Source organism: Colias eurytheme, chromosome 6 (genome assembly GCF_061535395.1).
Source record: "Colias eurytheme isolate Ceu_HAF_F1 chromosome 6, ilColEury1 Martin Lab GWU primary, whole genome shotgun sequence".
NCBI classification, from domain to species: domain Eukaryota; kingdom Metazoa; phylum Arthropoda; class Insecta; order Lepidoptera; family Pieridae; genus Colias; species Colias eurytheme.
In genome coordinates this window covers 2,026,340-2,044,031 of record NC_142985.1, presented here as the reverse complement: position 1 = coordinate 2,044,031, position 17,692 = coordinate 2,026,340, and the positions used below count along the sequence as shown (strand labels likewise).

The 17,692-nt window shown below is 34.8% G+C and overlaps 2 protein-coding genes across 3 annotated transcripts; both read right to left on the bottom strand.

The window, feature by feature from the left end:
* Nucleotides 1–539: 539 nt before the first annotated feature.
* On the bottom strand, nucleotides 540–3,875 carry LOC149907473 (uncharacterized). The gene is made up of 2 exons (XM_090102461.1): nucleotides 3,766–3,875; nucleotides 540–2,350 (listed from the first exon to the last, which is right to left on the bottom strand). The coding sequence occupies exons 1-2, from the start codon at nucleotides 3,821–3,823 to the stop codon at nucleotides 549–551; spliced, it is 1,860 nt and encodes a 619-aa protein (XP_089958587.1). The 5' UTR covers nucleotides 3,824–3,875; the 3' UTR covers nucleotides 540–548.
* A 6,368-nt stretch (nucleotides 3,876–10,243) lies between these two features.
* On the bottom strand, nucleotides 10,244–12,154 carry LOC149907472 (uncharacterized). 2 transcript variants are annotated; one of them, XM_090102460.1, is made up of 2 exons: nucleotides 11,586–12,154; nucleotides 10,244–11,269 (listed from the first exon to the last, which is right to left on the bottom strand). In XM_090102460.1, the coding sequence occupies exons 1-2, from the start codon at nucleotides 11,677–11,679 to the stop codon at nucleotides 10,599–10,601; spliced, it is 765 nt and encodes a 254-aa protein (XP_089958586.1). In that variant the 5' UTR covers nucleotides 11,680–12,154; the 3' UTR covers nucleotides 10,244–10,598. The 2 variants fall into 2 exon arrangements, with proteins under 2 accessions (XP_089958586.1, XP_089958585.1); XM_090102459.1 differs by having other exon boundaries at nucleotides 10,244–11,287; nucleotides 11,586–12,147.
* Nucleotides 12,155–17,692: the final 5,538 nt, after the last annotated feature.

The following is a 17,692-nucleotide window of genomic DNA, read 5'->3' as shown; positions in this document are numbered from 1 at the left end:
TTTAAATATCTAAACAAAATATTTCATCATGCTTTATATTTTTCTGATTATATTCTAAGACAATATCTTCATATAATTAATTAATGTATAATAGCTAATTCACTTTTTTGTTATATATCAAGTTTTTAAACTAATGTCATTATTAATATAAAATGCATGCTAGTTCACACGGCAAACTTTGTTATGTAATATTTTTAAGATCTAATGTACCTGTTCAAGCAGTAAATAAATGATTTTGAACTTTGTATTTAAATTAGATCCTTCATAAAAGTATCAATGATACGTTATCATTAGCATTAAGGTTATATTTAAGTTATAGGTTTACATAATATGAATCTTGATAAAGTTGCAAGCTATTTTTAAAGAGTTGCAAAAGTAACTATCATTTCAGGGCAGGTTTAAAAAAAAACAACATAATAAAAAAATCTGAAATATATATTAACTAATTCTTAACTAAAAGTAGTACAATAATAATCACAGTTTTTAAGTTCCTTAACAATAAATCGCTTCGTTACATTGTTAAATGTTTCTCAAAACAATAATGAGTTTTATTTGCCGTAACTGCCCGCGTGAGCGCTGGCTGATGCTGATGCACTCGCATGTGCAGTGCTGTGGGCACCTCCTGAACCGCATGAGCTACAGCCTCCACAATCACCGGAGCCGCAGCTCTTTCCACCGCTTTGACTTCCAGCGCCACCATAACCTCCAGAACCGCCATAACCACCACTGCCAGAACCGCCTAATCCACCTCCTGCTCCACCTCCGAGACCACCTCCAAGTCCACCTCCGAGTCCACCTCCTGCTCCACCTCCAAGACCACCTCCAAGACCACCTCCAAGACCACCTCCATAACCACCAGATCCTCCAGCACCACCTCCATAGCCACCAGATCCTCCGCTGCCTTTAGATCCATATCCACCAGCTCCCCCGGCTCCACCGCCCAATCCACTTCCAGAGCCACCTCCTAATCCTCCTCCAGAACCGCCTCCAAAACCACTTGATCCTCCGGCGCCACCTCCATAAGCACCAGATCCTCCAGATCCATAACCACCGGCGCCTCCATTGCCACCGCCTAAACCTGCTCCTCCTCCGTGTCCACCGGAGCCAGAACTTTCAAAGCTTCCTCCTGAACTACCAGCTCCAGATCCACCGAAACCGCCGCCGTTGCCACCTCCTAGGCCTGAGCCATGGCCGCCTCCGGAGCCTCCTCCGATTCCAGAACCACCTGCTCCTCCTGCTCCACCTCCAAATCCACCGGAGACTCCGAAACCACCGCCATTTCCTCCTCCCAAACCGGATCCACCACCTAATCCTCCGCTTGATCCACCGTAGTTGCCGCCTTTACCACCGCCCAATCCTGACCCTCCTCCGAGGCCACCACCGGCTCCTCCACCGAATCCACCGCCGGATCCACCACCAAGGCCGTTGCCATGACCACCGGATCCTTCAAAGCCTTTAGATCCATAGCCACCAGCGCCTCCACTTCCACCGATACTTCCACCCAAACTTGTTGATATACCCAAACCAAGGCCGCCGCCGTTTCCAGCTCCGCCTCCTAATCCCCCACCAGAACCGCCTCCGTAGCCTCCGCCTAATCCGCTTCCTGAACCGCCTCCGACTCCACCGTAGCCAGATCCTCCACTTCCACTAGAACCAGAGCCGCCATAACCCCCTGAGCCTCCAAATCCTTTTCCACCGCTGAGTCCACCACCGGCACCTCCGCCGGCTCCGCCTCCAAAGCCACCGCCGTTTCCAGTTCCACCGCTCCCACTGCCACCATATCCTCCAGAACCTCCCAATCCGCCGCCAGCACCAGCGCCTAGGCCACCTCCACTTCCACCTCCGAAACCTTTGCCGCCGCCATATCCTGAACCACCACTGCTGTAGCCACCGCCGCCGCCGTATCCGCCATTCTCAAGTGTTCCAGTGAAAGCGAAGCCTCCAGATTTGCCATCAGGTGACGAAGTTTGTATGAATTTCTCGGTTCCTTTTCCTCCTAAGCCTGAACCGCCGCCCAATCCAGAACCGCCGCCCAATCCAGATCCACCTCCAAATCCAGCGCCACCGCCTAATCCGCCGCCACCTCCCAACCCACCGCCTCCCCCAGCACCAAATCCAAGTCCAGCCTTCGCAAGACCATGGGCTTTATCGAGAATGCTATGCACTCCTTGGTGTATAGCACCAAGTCCTCCGGCTAGTCCTGCACCGCCATCGAAACCACCACCTGAACCTCCTCCGAAGCCTCCTCCTCCCCCACCACCGCCTCCTCCTCCTCCTCCAAAGCCAAGCCCTCCGCCGAAACCGAAACCACCCCCGCCACCGCCACCGCCGCTGTATCTACGTACTCTCTCTGAAAAAATAATAACAGAATATATTAAATAACTGGGTACATAAATATTAAATACAAATTATACAATACATTAAAATATTATGAAAGAAAATGACATAATAATACGATAAAAATGCAATCTCTGCCAGAACTCTCCAATTAATTTATAAACGTTTTATTATTCAATTTTATCGGTAATAAAAATCATATAGGTATTATTAAATCCGAACATCTATCTACATATACATCAATCGCTAAAAAAATACAAACGTTATTAAACTATATTACAGTAATTTGTTGTAATCGAATCAATAATTATATAAAAATAATTATTAATTATTATAAAAATAATGACGCACTTCATACTGTATGAAAATTATGTTTTTATGATAGTTTTTTTTTTTATAGTAACCATTTGTTTTGATCAAAGCGTAATTAAAAATCAGTATTTTTCCGTGACTTATGAATAAAAAAAATTGATTTTAGTTAACTTGAAACTTGAAATAATGGAAATTTTTGTTATTGTTACATCACAAATAACATAAACATTTTGATTTTAACACGATTGCTAATCTATTGTTTCAGAGGTTTGAAAGGCCGTTCTCACAAAAATTTTAACATCTAATCGTTTCATTTTACAGTCAGCGAATCGTACTTAGTTCAAATAATATACTTGTTATATGATATTATATTTTATTATTCTAGATAGATACTTATTAAAATTTAAAATATAGGTACATTTCCATTTCATCTATTTGTAAATCTATGAACTTATATTTAGTTATGTATCGATAGCTTCTATTACAAAGGTTACCTAGATCCGGAAGTCGAGATAACATTTTACGAGACCTTTAGAAATTAGAAATTAATTACAATATGCTGTTTGATAAAATATCTATACTAATATTATAAAGAGGAAAAGTTTGTATGTATGTATGTATGTATGGTTTTCACGCATAAACTACTGGACCGATTTTGATGAAATTTGGCACAGATAATCTTTAGACCCTGAGAAAGAACATAGGCTACCTTTTATTGCGAAATATGTACCACGGTTGAAGCCGGGGCGGACCGCTAGTATATTATATAATAGATAATAATAGACAGGAAAATTGTATATATTTCTGCAGATGAAATAATTTTTACTTTTGTAAAAATTATTTCATCTGCACTACTCTATTAATTAAAGTTCTGTATTTTAGAAATATCAAATAACTTTCATAAATACAATAATGAATTCATTTCGTTTAAATGTTATTTGATAAAAATATTAAGTTTGTTATTTACTTAAAACCAATTAAAAACATTTACACCCTCATATTAAATATTACAAAGAACAAAAACACTAAACCATTAAAAATTTGATCACATGTAAACACGCTCAATCTGGAAAAATTAAATAAAAGTTTGTATATTAATAAATAGAAAGTATGTACCTGTAGCATCTCCAAGAGCCAGGGCAATCCCAAAAACTAAATACAACGACCGCTTCATGGCTGCGAACACACACTAACAATGATTTCATCTTTATAATCCTTTTATACATCTCTTATTATAATCGAGACAGACATAAACAAGTTCACTAGAATACTAAGTACGGGGAAAACTAATGGTTTTTTTGATACACGTCGTGCGTACTCGTGTCCGCTGATTTTCAGAACTTAAACCAATAAATAATAATTATCGATTGATAAACGAATGTCATGCAAACATTAATGTTATGTAAACTTCTTTGAAATTATAATGACAAGATATTTTCATGATAATTCCAAATCTGAATTTCCCGCGCAAATCGTATCTGTCACTACCAAATAAGCACTATTTTTTTTTTATTTGGGATGTGAAATAAATGGTTTAAAAAACAATTAGGGGAAACAAAGCATACATAGGCGTAGATTGTATAAACAAAACTAGGTTAAAATATGAATTAAAAAAAAAACTACAGACTAAGAGAAGACTCGTGTTACTAGAAACTTAGATAAAAAAAGAAGTCTATGATAAAATTTCCGACTATAATTTAAAAGCCCACAAAAGACAGTTGACAATCGATGATTTAATAAGTAACAATTACGCTCATTAAAAAAAATGATAATTGTTAATTTCCCGCCAAGAAAACGAGGTGTTGCAAGTACATAATGATATCATCAGTATTTATTTATTCACGTTTCTATACATACTTACATAGATATCTAAAGAATTATATAATCTAGATGTAAACATGAAATGTTGTAATTCGGAAAATTGATATGGATAAATAGAAATTCTAATAATTAACAGTGTGATTATGATAACCATTATAACCTTTTAATTATGTTTAGGTACTATATAATTATCGTATATGGTTTTTCAATTAATTTTGATCTAAGCAGGATAAGTAAATTGAAATTTGAAAAAAAGTTCTTGTTTTATAATAATCTAACTGTAGGATATTTAATACTTTGTATACTTTAAATATTTATTGTTTACTTAATTAGTTGTGATTTTCCATAAAAAATTATCAAAGCGTATTTAAAATTTAGAAATTAATAGGAAACGATTCCATTTTGTTTATTTGATAGCATAATTCGAGTTCCTATATTTAGTGACGTATTGACAGTTTCAAAATATAACAACACTAGCTGCGCTCCGCGGTTTTATCCGCGTGGCTCCGCTCCTGTTTATTATGTAGCCTTCCTCGATAAATGGGCTATCTAACACCGAAATATTTTTTTCAAATCGGACGTTCCTGAGATTATCGCGTTCAAACAAACAAACAAACTCTTCAGCTTTATAATATTAGTATAGGTAAATAATGCAGGAAATTCATTTCATTTCTGCATTGCTGTCTTCAATTTTACCTATATGTGTTTATGTAATAAAAATTGCAATAATAAATTAACGTTTTTTATTCTAACCTTTTTTGCAAATAATAATAATTTAACTCACATTTTTACTTTAAAATATCATACCATTTTACCTACTGTTATTTATATTCTAAAATAAGGACGTGCATTCTTATAATTTTCCTTATTTCTAGTAATATTAGCTTTATAAATGGCATGTCGAATTTGTATTCGACGTTGAAGAACTTGTGTTCTTCAATAAAAAGTTTCAAGTTTTATTCCTACAACAATTATAATTGCACTATGGTGGAAAAAACAAACAGAACATTGACGCTTTCGGTCCGCCATGTGAATTTAAAGTATTATGAAATTAGTCATGGGAAAATTGAACATTCAATCATGCGTCATATTAATTTCATGTTAGTATCGTGATATTTTGACAAAAGTTTGAGCTTTTTGCTCGTGGCGAGGTACCATGAGATAAGATCGGCGAGGAGGTATTTCCAACGTTGGGGTCACACCTTGACATTGTATTGTTGAGCTAGACATCACAATGCATGATAATCAAGGCCCATTGTAATCTTTTCGGTATGATCCGTAGTGGTGCCTATTGGTAAAACCTATGTAGTTTAGTTGAGATAATCTCACATGTGTGATAAGTATAACTAAGTGTTAATTGATTAACTATTTGAGCCCGCGACTTCATCCATTTATTAAAATACTAGGTTTCCGCCCGCGGCTTCGCCCGCGCAGTCAAAGGAAACCCTCATAGTTCCCGTTCCCTTGGGAATTCCGGGATTGCGTCATTTTCCCGGGATAAAAAGTAGCCTATGTCCTTTCTCGGGTATCAAAATGTCTCCATACCAAATTTCATGAAAATTGTTTCAGTAGTTTAGGCGTGATTGAGTAACAGACAGACAGACAGAGTTACTTTCGCATTTATAATATTATAAAGGATGTTATCCCATTTCTATTAATAAAAAAACTTTCCACTTTTGTGAAGAAGAGCATACATATAGAAGTAGTTTTGCATACTTAGATTATTATTTATCACCTATATTCTAATTTATAAGTTTTTTCTTCGAATAACAACCTAATAAATTGTCTACATTATTTTTTATATTATAAGTATTTATTTATTAATGATAGTAATTAAGCTTTTGTCGAATAAGTTTGAATCCGGCTTAATATGAAAAATATTTTATTAGTCGCGTTACATACAAATGCTGGGATTATAATGAAATATTACAGTGCAAGAACTTGAAGGTGAATCGAGTATAATCAGTGTGAATAAAGTTTTATTTTTGGCTTCTCGTGGCTTGTGATAGTATCTCTGACTTTTTATAAGTTAGTGCTAGTTTTTTCGTCTCGACTGTTATGAAGTTTGGTTGGGATTGTTGGAAACGAAAAGTATTAAGTCATTAAATGAAGAACAGTTGGATAGTTAATTTTACGAAGTCAATAAACATTTTTATTAAATCGTGTATAATATACCAGTTAATCCCGTTTCGTTCTATTTTCTACTACCACTGTGAAATTCCATATACATAATATTATATTATTGTTTACAATTTGAACATAATATTGTGAATTATGACCTACCACATAAAATAACTGATTTATTATTCTCAAGAAAATTTTGCAAAAAAATACAAAATATTGATTTTTATTGCCATGATGTTGTTTATTTAAAAAGTAGTGGTTATTTTTGAACTTTTTGGTTATAGGTATGTATTTGGATAATGAATGTCAGAGTATACCAGCAAGACGGAAGCTAAAGCTAATTATTTTGTAAAAAATGCTAAAAAGCATTGCAACATAATATTTAATAATCAATATCTCCTCAGTATAAAGGTTTTTTCTTTGAAATAGGTAATTATGAATTTGGTAAATCCAAAGAATTTATATCTACACGTGATTAAATGGAAAATCCTCGTTGGGTATGAGATTTAATTATAAAAATTAATCTGATTTTATTAACGTATCTCTTTTAATCTATACAAATATTATAAAGAGGAAAGGTTTGATTTTTTGTTTGTTTGTTTGTATGAATTGAATAGGCTCCGAAACTACTGGGCAGATTTGAAAAATTCTTTCACTGTTGGAAAGCTACATCATTTCTGAGTGACATAGGCTAGGTTTTATCCCGGAAATCCCACGGGAACGGGAACTATGCGGGTTTTTTTTTGAAAACGCGGGCGAAGCCGCAGGCGGAATGCTAGTGAGATATATGCAGACTCTTATGACGTAGATATATGCATTTTTACGTTGAGCGTTTTTTCCTAGATTATCTTTTCAGCTTTCTGTGCTAATAACCTACCTAACTTTTGTTATCTAGGGGAAATTTTCAGAGTAATGTGAATTAAACAAAAGATCTCTATAAATATTACAATCATAATATAATTATATAATGAATTGACCTACATTTGTATTCAATATTATCATTAAAATTTATACATAGGCTTACCGCTTATGTTGGGCTTATGTCATTCCACATTACTGCTAAAACAAAACTACAGGCGCAATAGTAATTATTTCAATATATAGGCACAGACTAATCCATACTAATATTATAAATGCGAAAGTAACTCTGTCTGTCTGTCTGTTACTCAATCACGCCTTAACTACTGAACCAATTTGCATGAAATTTGGTATACTTAGATATATTTTGATACCCGAGAAAGGACATAGGATAGGTTTTATCCCCGAAATCCTACGGGAACGGGTTTTTCTTTGAAAACGCGGGCGTAGCCGTGGGCGGAAAGCTAGTAATAATATACTACGTATATATAGGCTTTATTTACATTTTACTATGCCTTCTATCTATCTATCTATTGTGATCTATCTGCCGGATATTTTCTGAGATTTTTATGTTTCTTAGGTAAGTAGGTATAGCATATATGCTATACCTACTTACCTAAGAAACATAAAAATCTCAGAAAATATCCGGCATACAATAGTATAGTAAAATTCCCTTACAGATATTTTAGACACAGCTGATAAGACCCAAGAAAAACAATATATTTCATTAGATATACAATACGTTTAACGTAGGAGTTAAACTTGACAACATAGTGTGTACAAAAACTACGAGTAAATTACGGTAGGCGCTAACCGTTACAATATGTAATTTGTCTCACAAAAAGTTAATTGTACTTACAAGCAATTATAGCAGAATATTGCCCAGGTGTTTTTTCCTTTTTACATATTATACATAAAGAAGCTTATAGCTTGCATGTATTGTTAATATTTGATATGAGGCCTTGGATCTTAAATATCATTGAAATTATTATCTACCGTTTTATAGCTAAGCGGACAAATTGGAATGGATGAAAAATATCTCTATAATTTGTTATTAAGACAAAGCTAACAAAATTGTAGAAGTAATGGCTGTGCTCTGCGTGAAGAGAAGCAGAGCAATGGGTTTGCACATGCATTGCTCCGGTCTTATTGGTCTTAGTGTGATGATACTCGTATACAACCGATAGCCTTCCTCGATATTTGGGCTATCCAACATTGAAATAATTTTCTATTTTCTAGTCGGAGCCGTAGTTTTAGTAATAACAAAAACGAACTATCAATTTATTCGATCCCTGTTTCAAATGAATGGTTACGTCTATTTTTAAAGGATGGAAAATGCCTCGGCATCTTCAGTTGCAACAAAAATGTTCTCCCATTACTCAGATAATGTCAATTATAGATTTATTTATGATCGCCCTTCTATGTAAACGCATATCGAGTCACGACAAATGCATCAATACCACATCCTGGATGAACTGTTACATCATTTATCTTAACAAAAGATGGTACCTACTGATATTGAAAATAGATTTTATTTATAGGCGTCGGAGGCTTTGTATCATAATGTCAGAGTTGATGGTTCTTAAATCAAAGTATTATTATTTATAAACGAGCGTTAGTTGATGATGACTTGCCAGTTCTAATCATTCCCTTTTATGGCGTAATTGAATAAGTATTTGTTAAAAATAATCTAAAGGTTGGATAAAAATGTATAAAAAGCAATAATAGATAATGTTTAGTTATGTGCGGTTTATAGGGTTTTATGCGGAATGTTATAATTAAAACAATTAACCATCGAAATCCACATATTATTGTGATAATATGTGCATTGTGATGTAACCGCAGTTATTATTGGAATATTTTTTTTTCTAAATTACTTTAAAAAAATGTTAACTTAATGAAGACTAGCTTTCCGCCCGCGGCTTATCCTGCGTTTTCAGAGAAAAACCCGTTCCCGTAGGATTTTCGGGATAAAACCTATCCTATGTCCTTTCTCGGGTATCAAAATATCTCTATACCAAATTTCATGTAATAATTGGTTCAGTAGTTAAGGCGTGATTGAGTAACAGACAGACAGACAGAGTTACTTTCGCATTTATAATATTAGTATGGATAGTATGGATTAGAACACGATTATGAGTTCAAAAGTAGTGTATGAGTTGATAAGTAAAAAGGTGTATAATAGATGGGTTACGAACAAAACATATTGTGAATTACAAAAACTGCACACTAAAGCGCGTCACACAAATGACCCGAAATTTTGTGTTAGTGTTTCGGGTCATTTGTAACAGGATGGCGGTACAAAAATGGTGGTCAGAACGCTAATACCGGATACCTTAAGATAGTGTAATATTTTATATTAGAGAATCTTAACATAAAATATTATAGTATCTTCACCGGGTGTGACGCGCTTAACACATACGATTTGACGTAGACCACCTACCTAATGAAATTTTTTTGTGTATTTTTTATCAGATTTTGTGAATTTAATATTGTTTTGCTGCCTCACATTGTTTAACAAGTTTAATATTTATATTTTAGGTAGCAAGTCGTTGTAATTTAAAGTACGTTACATACCCATACATTTTTAAATGTTTATAAACATTATTTTGTTAACGAACTAAGAATACACGACGATAATAAAATCTAAAGTAAACAGGTTCGCATTGCAGGTAAAAAATGAACATATTGCATCCGTTTTTTACTTGCATAGATATTAGATTGAACTCATAAAATACAACATGTACCTCAAAGACCTTGAGCATAACGTAGAGAAATAAAAAACATGTGGTAAGGATTTAATGGCAATTTATTCAACGTTTCACACTTAAAGTTTTACAAAAACTTAACTATATTTCTGGCAATTTTTACGTCACAAGTTGATCTACAATGGCTTTTTTTATTATATAACAAATTAAAATGTTTCTGATTTAATATAAAATATATTATACCTTTGACAAGCTTTTTGTTTTGCGCGCCATCTGTATTTGATCGGCGTAATTTTATACTCAGACTCAAACCATTATTTGCAATTCTGCAGATATTGCAAATATTGTATACCATTTCCACTAGATGTCACTGTTATACACTACGTCGAAGCTTTGCTTTCAAAGGCTCTATTTCATCTTTCGTAGATTAATATTTACTTAGTATTTATTTTCGGGTCTGGGTGGGCCGTACGCCGTAGCGTGGCTGGTAGCAACACCACCACGGCCAGTGCTGAAGGCGTTAGCGATAGCTGTCGCTCCTTGGGGAGCCCCTTGGGCAGCTCTGCCTCCGTAGCCGAAGAACATGGGGAAGTAGGCACCGCTTGGGATTCTGGGGTAGTCATCCCCTTCATCTTCCTCCTCATCAACGGGCCTCTTCACTTGCTTCTTCTTGGTGACACGCTTCCTGGGCACAGGTGCGGGCTCTGGCACTTCCTCAACTTCAGGTTCGGTTATTTCAGGGACAGCTACGGCTTTCACTGTTGTGGGAGATTCGATCTTTTCGGTTGGGTCTGCGATTTCTGTGGCTTCGGTAACAACGGCGGGTTGTTCGGCGGGTTGTTCAGCGGGAACAAATTGTTGTTCGGGAACATAAGACTGCTCGGGAACGGAGGATTGTTCTGGAGTCTGATAATACACTTCGTTCTGTTGTGGCGTGTAGTTTTCTTGCACGGTCTGGCGGCGTCTGTCTGGCACGTAGTATTGGCTCGTCTGTGGGGTGTATTGCTCTTCAGGCTTGAACATGAAGGCTGCCATACTACCACCGACGGCGCGAGGGTTGTAGTAAGGGTTGTAGTAGCGGCTCAGCACCATACCTCCACGATTTCTGTCTGCAGAACCATATGAATCTGTGAATAATGTAATGAAATTAATTACTTTTTGATAGTTAATGGATTATTTATTATTACAGATGGCAGGATTATTGTTAATTAGAATCGATATTATATGAGACAGATATTTTTTAATTGTATAAAAATGTATATCAAAATAATTACTGAAAAAATTAGTTCTCCTTTATTAAATTTAAATAGACCCGACGATAATAAAAAAAAACTTTATAACTTTTTATTTTAGAAAAACATTTTTGTAAAAATTAATTTTCGAGACACAACCCTTAAAATAATATTAATATTTGAATTAACTCACAAGAATCCACATTAGCGCCATAATAAGGGAATGGGTATCCCGTGACTTCCCAGAGCGCGCAGGCAATAACGAGAACCACGCTTACTGCCTTCATTTTTGAAGATGATTTTTTTTCAGGTAGCACTGAATTACCCTTAGTCTTCCGAAGGGTGTTGTGCGTTTAGCTGCTTTCGAGTTAGTGATGTACCGAACCTGACGACGCATTATATAGTCCATTTGGTTTGAACTGATTGTCATTCAGGGCACATCGCCAGCGTCTGCGCCTGAACCGATCATTTTACACGATTCGGCTGAGCTTTAGCCCGTTATCGAAATTGGTCTAGGCTGATTCTGGACACGTATCTATAAATCTATCTAACTGTTTGGCGCCTGTGGCCCACTTCTAATTGCATTGGTGAGTCATAAATGCATTTGCAGGATAAACAAACAATAAAATAGAGGAGGATTGGCGAACTGGAATGGAAATTTTATCCTGTGTGTTTTCATTAATAAATATAAAGACATCATCTCTATGAATGCTATTAAAGTTACAATCTGTGATCCCACCAAATTTCCCAACTGATATTTCATAAATCGTTTCTTGAATTTAGATTAGGCCCAAGAACATTTTCTGAAATTGAAATCATAAATCCTTGACGTCATACGAGGTAGGAATGAACCTATCAACTACAATTGCCTAAAGAGATGCCTGGAATAGTATATCATAACAAAGAGTGTTAATAGCTATTTATGTAGCTTACACTGACTGCATATTAACAAGGCATTGATACGATTTACTCCATAGTGAAATATCGTGTGAGTTTACAATACAAAGGCGCCATTGGCTTGCAAGTGAATGCACTTGGATTGCATACACAAATGATAATAATATTGATAAGGTTCATTCATGAAGATTTATACCCTAGCGCCAAGGAGCTTTTTACTGGATTTCTTGGAAGGGACAACGGGATTGTATAATGTATTGAGGAAATTCATTGCGTTCAGCATTATCAGGATCAGGAGTTCTTGTTAAAGAATTGTTTTGCAAGAAGTGCTTTAAATAGGTTTGAGGTATTATGGAATTGTAAGTAGTTTAATTCATCCTATGATAAGATTATCTAGACGACATCACAGTAAGGATTTCCGCTTTTGCTTTGTTTTTTTTTTAATTGTCCTAAGTATATTTTTTTAGAGAATTACTATGACTATTTGTAATTCATATGAGGTTGTTGTCGAATAATGTAAGCTCTATTGTGCCATGACATTTAATAATATAATGACTTGCGTGATAGCTATAGATATTAAAATCAATTATCTTTTCATTATAGGAGCAATATCAATGTTCAGACACCGAAATCTATAGTAAATCCGTACATTCACACTGCTATAGTATTTCAAATTTGAACTCAATGATATTAAAGATAAGTGACCCCACGTGTAGATGGAGTGCGATAAAATTTAAATAATGGTATAATTTGTTGTGTATGTTAGGCACGACGCTGCTACCTAGAGCTGATACAATCGGTTTCTTTCTACCTCCAAGATAACATCACTGACCACGCCATATAGCCTCTTAAACGGTCGTAACAGTCAAATTTGCGAGCGAACAGTACATAGTGGGTCCTGTCGGAAAAATGAATGGCGATATTTGTATGCAAACGTTTTGGTTTGGAGTGGACTGGATGACCGATTTTATCTCTTTTGATATGTTTATGAGGCATGATGCGCAGTTATTACGTGAGAAAATAGCGACAGACTGTCTGTTGGAGCGTTTGGTTAGGAATGTTTCGTATGTAGATTCTGTTTAATCTTTATTTAAATCTGGCTACTTTTGGGGAATGTACACAAATCAAACGAAATGACGAGATGAAGCTGACTGTTGAGAACAAAGTTTTTGCTTTAGGTATAGTGCGTGATAGCTTCTATCATCTGCCCAATTTCTATCCACCGCACACAGGGTAAGGTTAAGAAGGGTTTGGTTCTAATCAATCATGCTGGTCAAGTGCGGATTAACAAATTACATTTTCTTAATTTTTTACTGATCTTTTTTTTTATTAGCAGACTTGAACTTGCACAGTTACAATGAAAATTAATTTTATTCATAAGTAAATAATTTTTCCTAACGGAGATACATAGTTTAAGATCAAATCTTTAAGAAAATTGATTTATTATTTTATTATTTGGAAGCATGAATTGAAGAAGGGATTCGGAAGAAAAGGAGAATAAATTGAGAATAAAAAATTTGTAGTTGTAGGCAAAACAAACGCTGAACAGATGTTAGCAAATTCTAATTTACTGCAAAATATATTCAAAGTCGTTCTAAAAATATAAGTGTCCGATAAATCAGATAGTTAAGTAGAATTAATTTGATGCAGGTCGATTGTATTGTAACAATGGCGATCGGTGATGCATTGGCGTGTTGTGACTTTAAAAGATTAATTTAATTGAAGTTTTTACACATTTAATATTATCTAATAGTATTTAAAGTTTGTTTGTTTGTTAGTAGATATCTGAATCATTAAGATTATAATTATTTGAAGAAACATATTTTGCGAAATTTTATTGTGACTAGGTAATGAAAATTGCAAACTTTCTGCCTTTTTAGATTTTCGAAAACAGTTAACAAGTTAATTGAATGGAAAGTCTTCCCTGTTTTTATTAGAATTCATAAATTCTTGATAAAAAGAAACAAATCTGTCTTAGCTTTATCAATTTGATTGTAATCACAATTAATAAACGTTATTTTCCTCTACAAAAGTGATACAAGACATTTGTTTAAGTATATATTATTTTAAATCAGGCTTTACCCTTCAATGCAAGTTCCGTGAACTGTTTGTGCATATATTTGTCGTTGCAGACATTTGGACTGCTGCGCCTGTCGTGATAGTAATCTTGTATCGATGTAAGCGCCATACCGTTAGTGTCTAGAACTACTTCGGCTTTATTTATGGTTATGTTTATTCTAATAGCTTTCTTGATGGTATTATCAGAGTTCTAATTTTATGACCAAATTAAAAGCAAAGAGAGGTAGTCAAAACTGAAAAATGTATGTTCCGCCCGAGGTTTCGCCCGAGCTTTAAAAGAAAACCTTGCATAGTTCCCATTCTCGTGGGTTTTCCGGAATGAAAGCTATCTAGCTATGTCCTTTCTCAGGTCTCAAAAAATTTTTGTGACAAATTTTAGCCCATTCGGTTCAGTGGTTAAAGCGTGAAGAAGAGACAGACCTCAAGATAGACAGTGCTACTTTCGGATTTGTAATATTACAAAAAAGTTAGGGTTCCTAAATCCCTCACAATTTAGGCGCAAACATTCATTGTTTCAAGACGCATGTTCCTGGTACAAACCTTTCCAATTGATTCCAATCTATGAAATTCTAAGTAATATACTTTTGGCACCCAAACCCATTGTTGAATCCTTAAATCTATTGGTACATTTGACGTCATTTGCGCCCTTAACGTAGACGGCACACAATGCAGGAGTCATTGCATACTATTAACACTATCATCTACATATCGAAGTGCAATTATTTACAGAGAATTTTATTGTTACATCATGGTTTCATTTTTATAAACGCCAACATTGTTACCTTTTGGTAATTCCTCAAACTTGCTTTCAGGTAGTATACTGAGAATTTTCATTAACAAAACAAATTCATTAGTTGTACATTCACGAAAGCTTTAAGCCCAAAAATATTATGCCTTTGTTTTGGTTTCAATAACATTAATGAAAACCACTTAATTACGCGAGCGGTTAATTTAAAAAAGCAACATGCACCTGATGCCTATGCATCCATACAATTTATTTTACGCCTTTTTCAGATATTCTTTTTTCTTAAGACAATATTCTTAACAGCTAGTCTATGTGTGGTCGCATTTTCCTGTTTATTGTGAAGTCCTATCGGGGCATTAGCATCGATGTGGTTACGTGCCTAAGTTCACGATCGATATTGTTATTATTTGTATCTTCTGGATCAATGTGTGCCTTGAATTTATAGCGGGAGCCGGGAAGACGTTTTAACAATGAACAAGGAACAGTGATTTAAATATTCAGATTTCTTTTCGTAAAAGTTTGAGCTAGAACGTTTAACTGGAATATTATGTTTATGTCCAATAATAATATGAATAAAATATGTACTGTTTCTTCCCTTAAATTATTTCAAATCTTCGTTTCGTCATTTGCGATAATTTGCAGCATAAGCACATGCATCTTTTGATTGGTTGGCTTATAAGTTTGATTTTTTCACAGATTCAAGGGACCGTACACTTGAGTATTCAATATAAATTTCAGCATAATACCTCCACGCGTTTCAGAGAAAAAGGATATTGACAGACAGATATCCAGACGAACAACAAAGTGATCCTATAAGGGTTTCGATTTTTCCTTTTGAGATTCGGTACCCTAAAAAGTGATATTATGTCTGCATGTAATTCTCTTGGCAATTTGATTTCCTTGCCACACAGAAATGTACCAAAGCAAATTATAAGGTTTTTGTACTCGAATTTTTGGCATGAGGACAAAAATATAAATTTCGTTATGTTTTTGAACACGACGTTTAGATAATATTTTAATCTAAGATTATTGAGAGACTCCAAGAATATTTTGATTGTTGCTAAGGATTCATACTTTATTCTACAGGTTCTTCCAGACTAACCGATTCAAAGAAATCTCTATATTCGTGGATCGAGTCAATACAATGTAGCATCAAATTTATGACATTGCTTTATTCAAATTATCAAAAGAATTGTTTAGCTCAATAATCACGTTCGACAAATTTGTTTGGAAAATTATGCGGATGAGCTTAGAAAAAATGTGTCAGGTGTTGGTTGCATACAATAAACCGCTTAATTTAACTTCAGTCGTGGTGAGACTTATGACTGGCTTATTATTTAGCGTTCCTAGAACTCATAACAACCTCTCAATTGACTGTTTAGTATGATCCATGCACGCCATAATGACGACTTTCATGTGCATTGAATCGAATAAGATGTGGCATCTCAAACATTTTCTATTTTGATGACTTGATCATATTTTTATCGGGAATATCCCACGTATCTCCCAAAGAAATCGTGCCCTTATACAGGGTAGATGACATAATTGTTATCAATTCATAATCGTCATTGTTTCGTCTGATTCATAGTCTGCCGAGTGTTATGACGCACGTCACCTACGCCACAGATTATATCACGCTGTTTCATAGATAGTTCGTTATAAACACGGGAATACCGACGGAAGCTTTGAATTCACGTGCCGTTCAACCATTTTTAATTTATTACTCCCGAATCTATGGTCATTATAATGCATTGCGCGTAATACGAATTTTTATTGTTCTCCAATGAAATAAATCCGTTGTACATCTGCGAACTGTGATTTCTGAATTTAAATCCTATCGAGGTCGTCTAGCGATATAGTTTGAGTCTTCAGTTCCTAAACTCGCGATGGATTTAAAAAATTCGTATCACCAATTATCAATGAATATTTCATTATTTTTTTATATATTCAAATTGAATATTGCGCAGGTGTTTAATGCGATTTTTATGTACAATTGTAATTATGGATTGGTAAAGACGAAGTTCAGGACGTGATTATTTTCATTGATTTTCTGATAATAGCAAACAGATGCAATGCAATGCTGTTTTGCATTTGTTTTTGTATGTACAGAATAAGTTACAGAATGTATAAATATAGGTAGTAACATAATAATATGTATAAAAATAGAATCATAATTATGCATAATCTTTTTCAGATTTAAAAATACTTACCGACTGATATTCAGTATTACTTAGGTATACATAGAAAGGTATATAGAATACCTTATTATTCAAATGCAATACTTATATCTAAACATTTTTATAATGTTGGCGGCCTAGCTGTTGCACTGCCCAAAACTTTCCATGGTGTTGTATCATTGATGTACATATTAGTATTGTAGTTTTCTTTATATTAGAAAAGATATAAATTTATAAAGAATAGAAAAAATCGATCACGAGGTGGGACTCGAACCCACATCCTTTCACGTCAATCCGGGCCGGATATTATTTAAATGTTTCGCACTTAACCGAGGCTCAATTTCGATGTATAAAATTGAAACTACTTCGAAATATTGTTTACGGAAGATCTTCTTATAATAA

Excerpts from the sequence above, each read along its gene's own strand:
- LOC149907473 (XM_090102461.1), bottom strand. The coding sequence starts at position 3,823 with ATGAAGCGGTCGTTGTATTTAGTTTTTGGGATTGCCCTGGCTCTTGGA. Across the intron at positions 2,351-3,765 it reads GGCTCTTGGAGATGCTACAG|AGAGAGTACGTAGATACAGC; the intron begins GTACATACTTTC and ends TTATTTTTTCAG.
- LOC149907472 (XM_090102459.1), bottom strand. The coding sequence starts at position 11,679 with ATGAAGGCAGTAAGCGTGGTTCTCGTTATTGCCTGCGCGCTCTGGGAA. Across the intron at positions 11,288-11,585 it reads TGGCGCTAATGTGGATTCTT|ATTCATATGGTTCTGCAGAC; the intron begins GTGAGTTAATTC and ends CATTATTCACAG.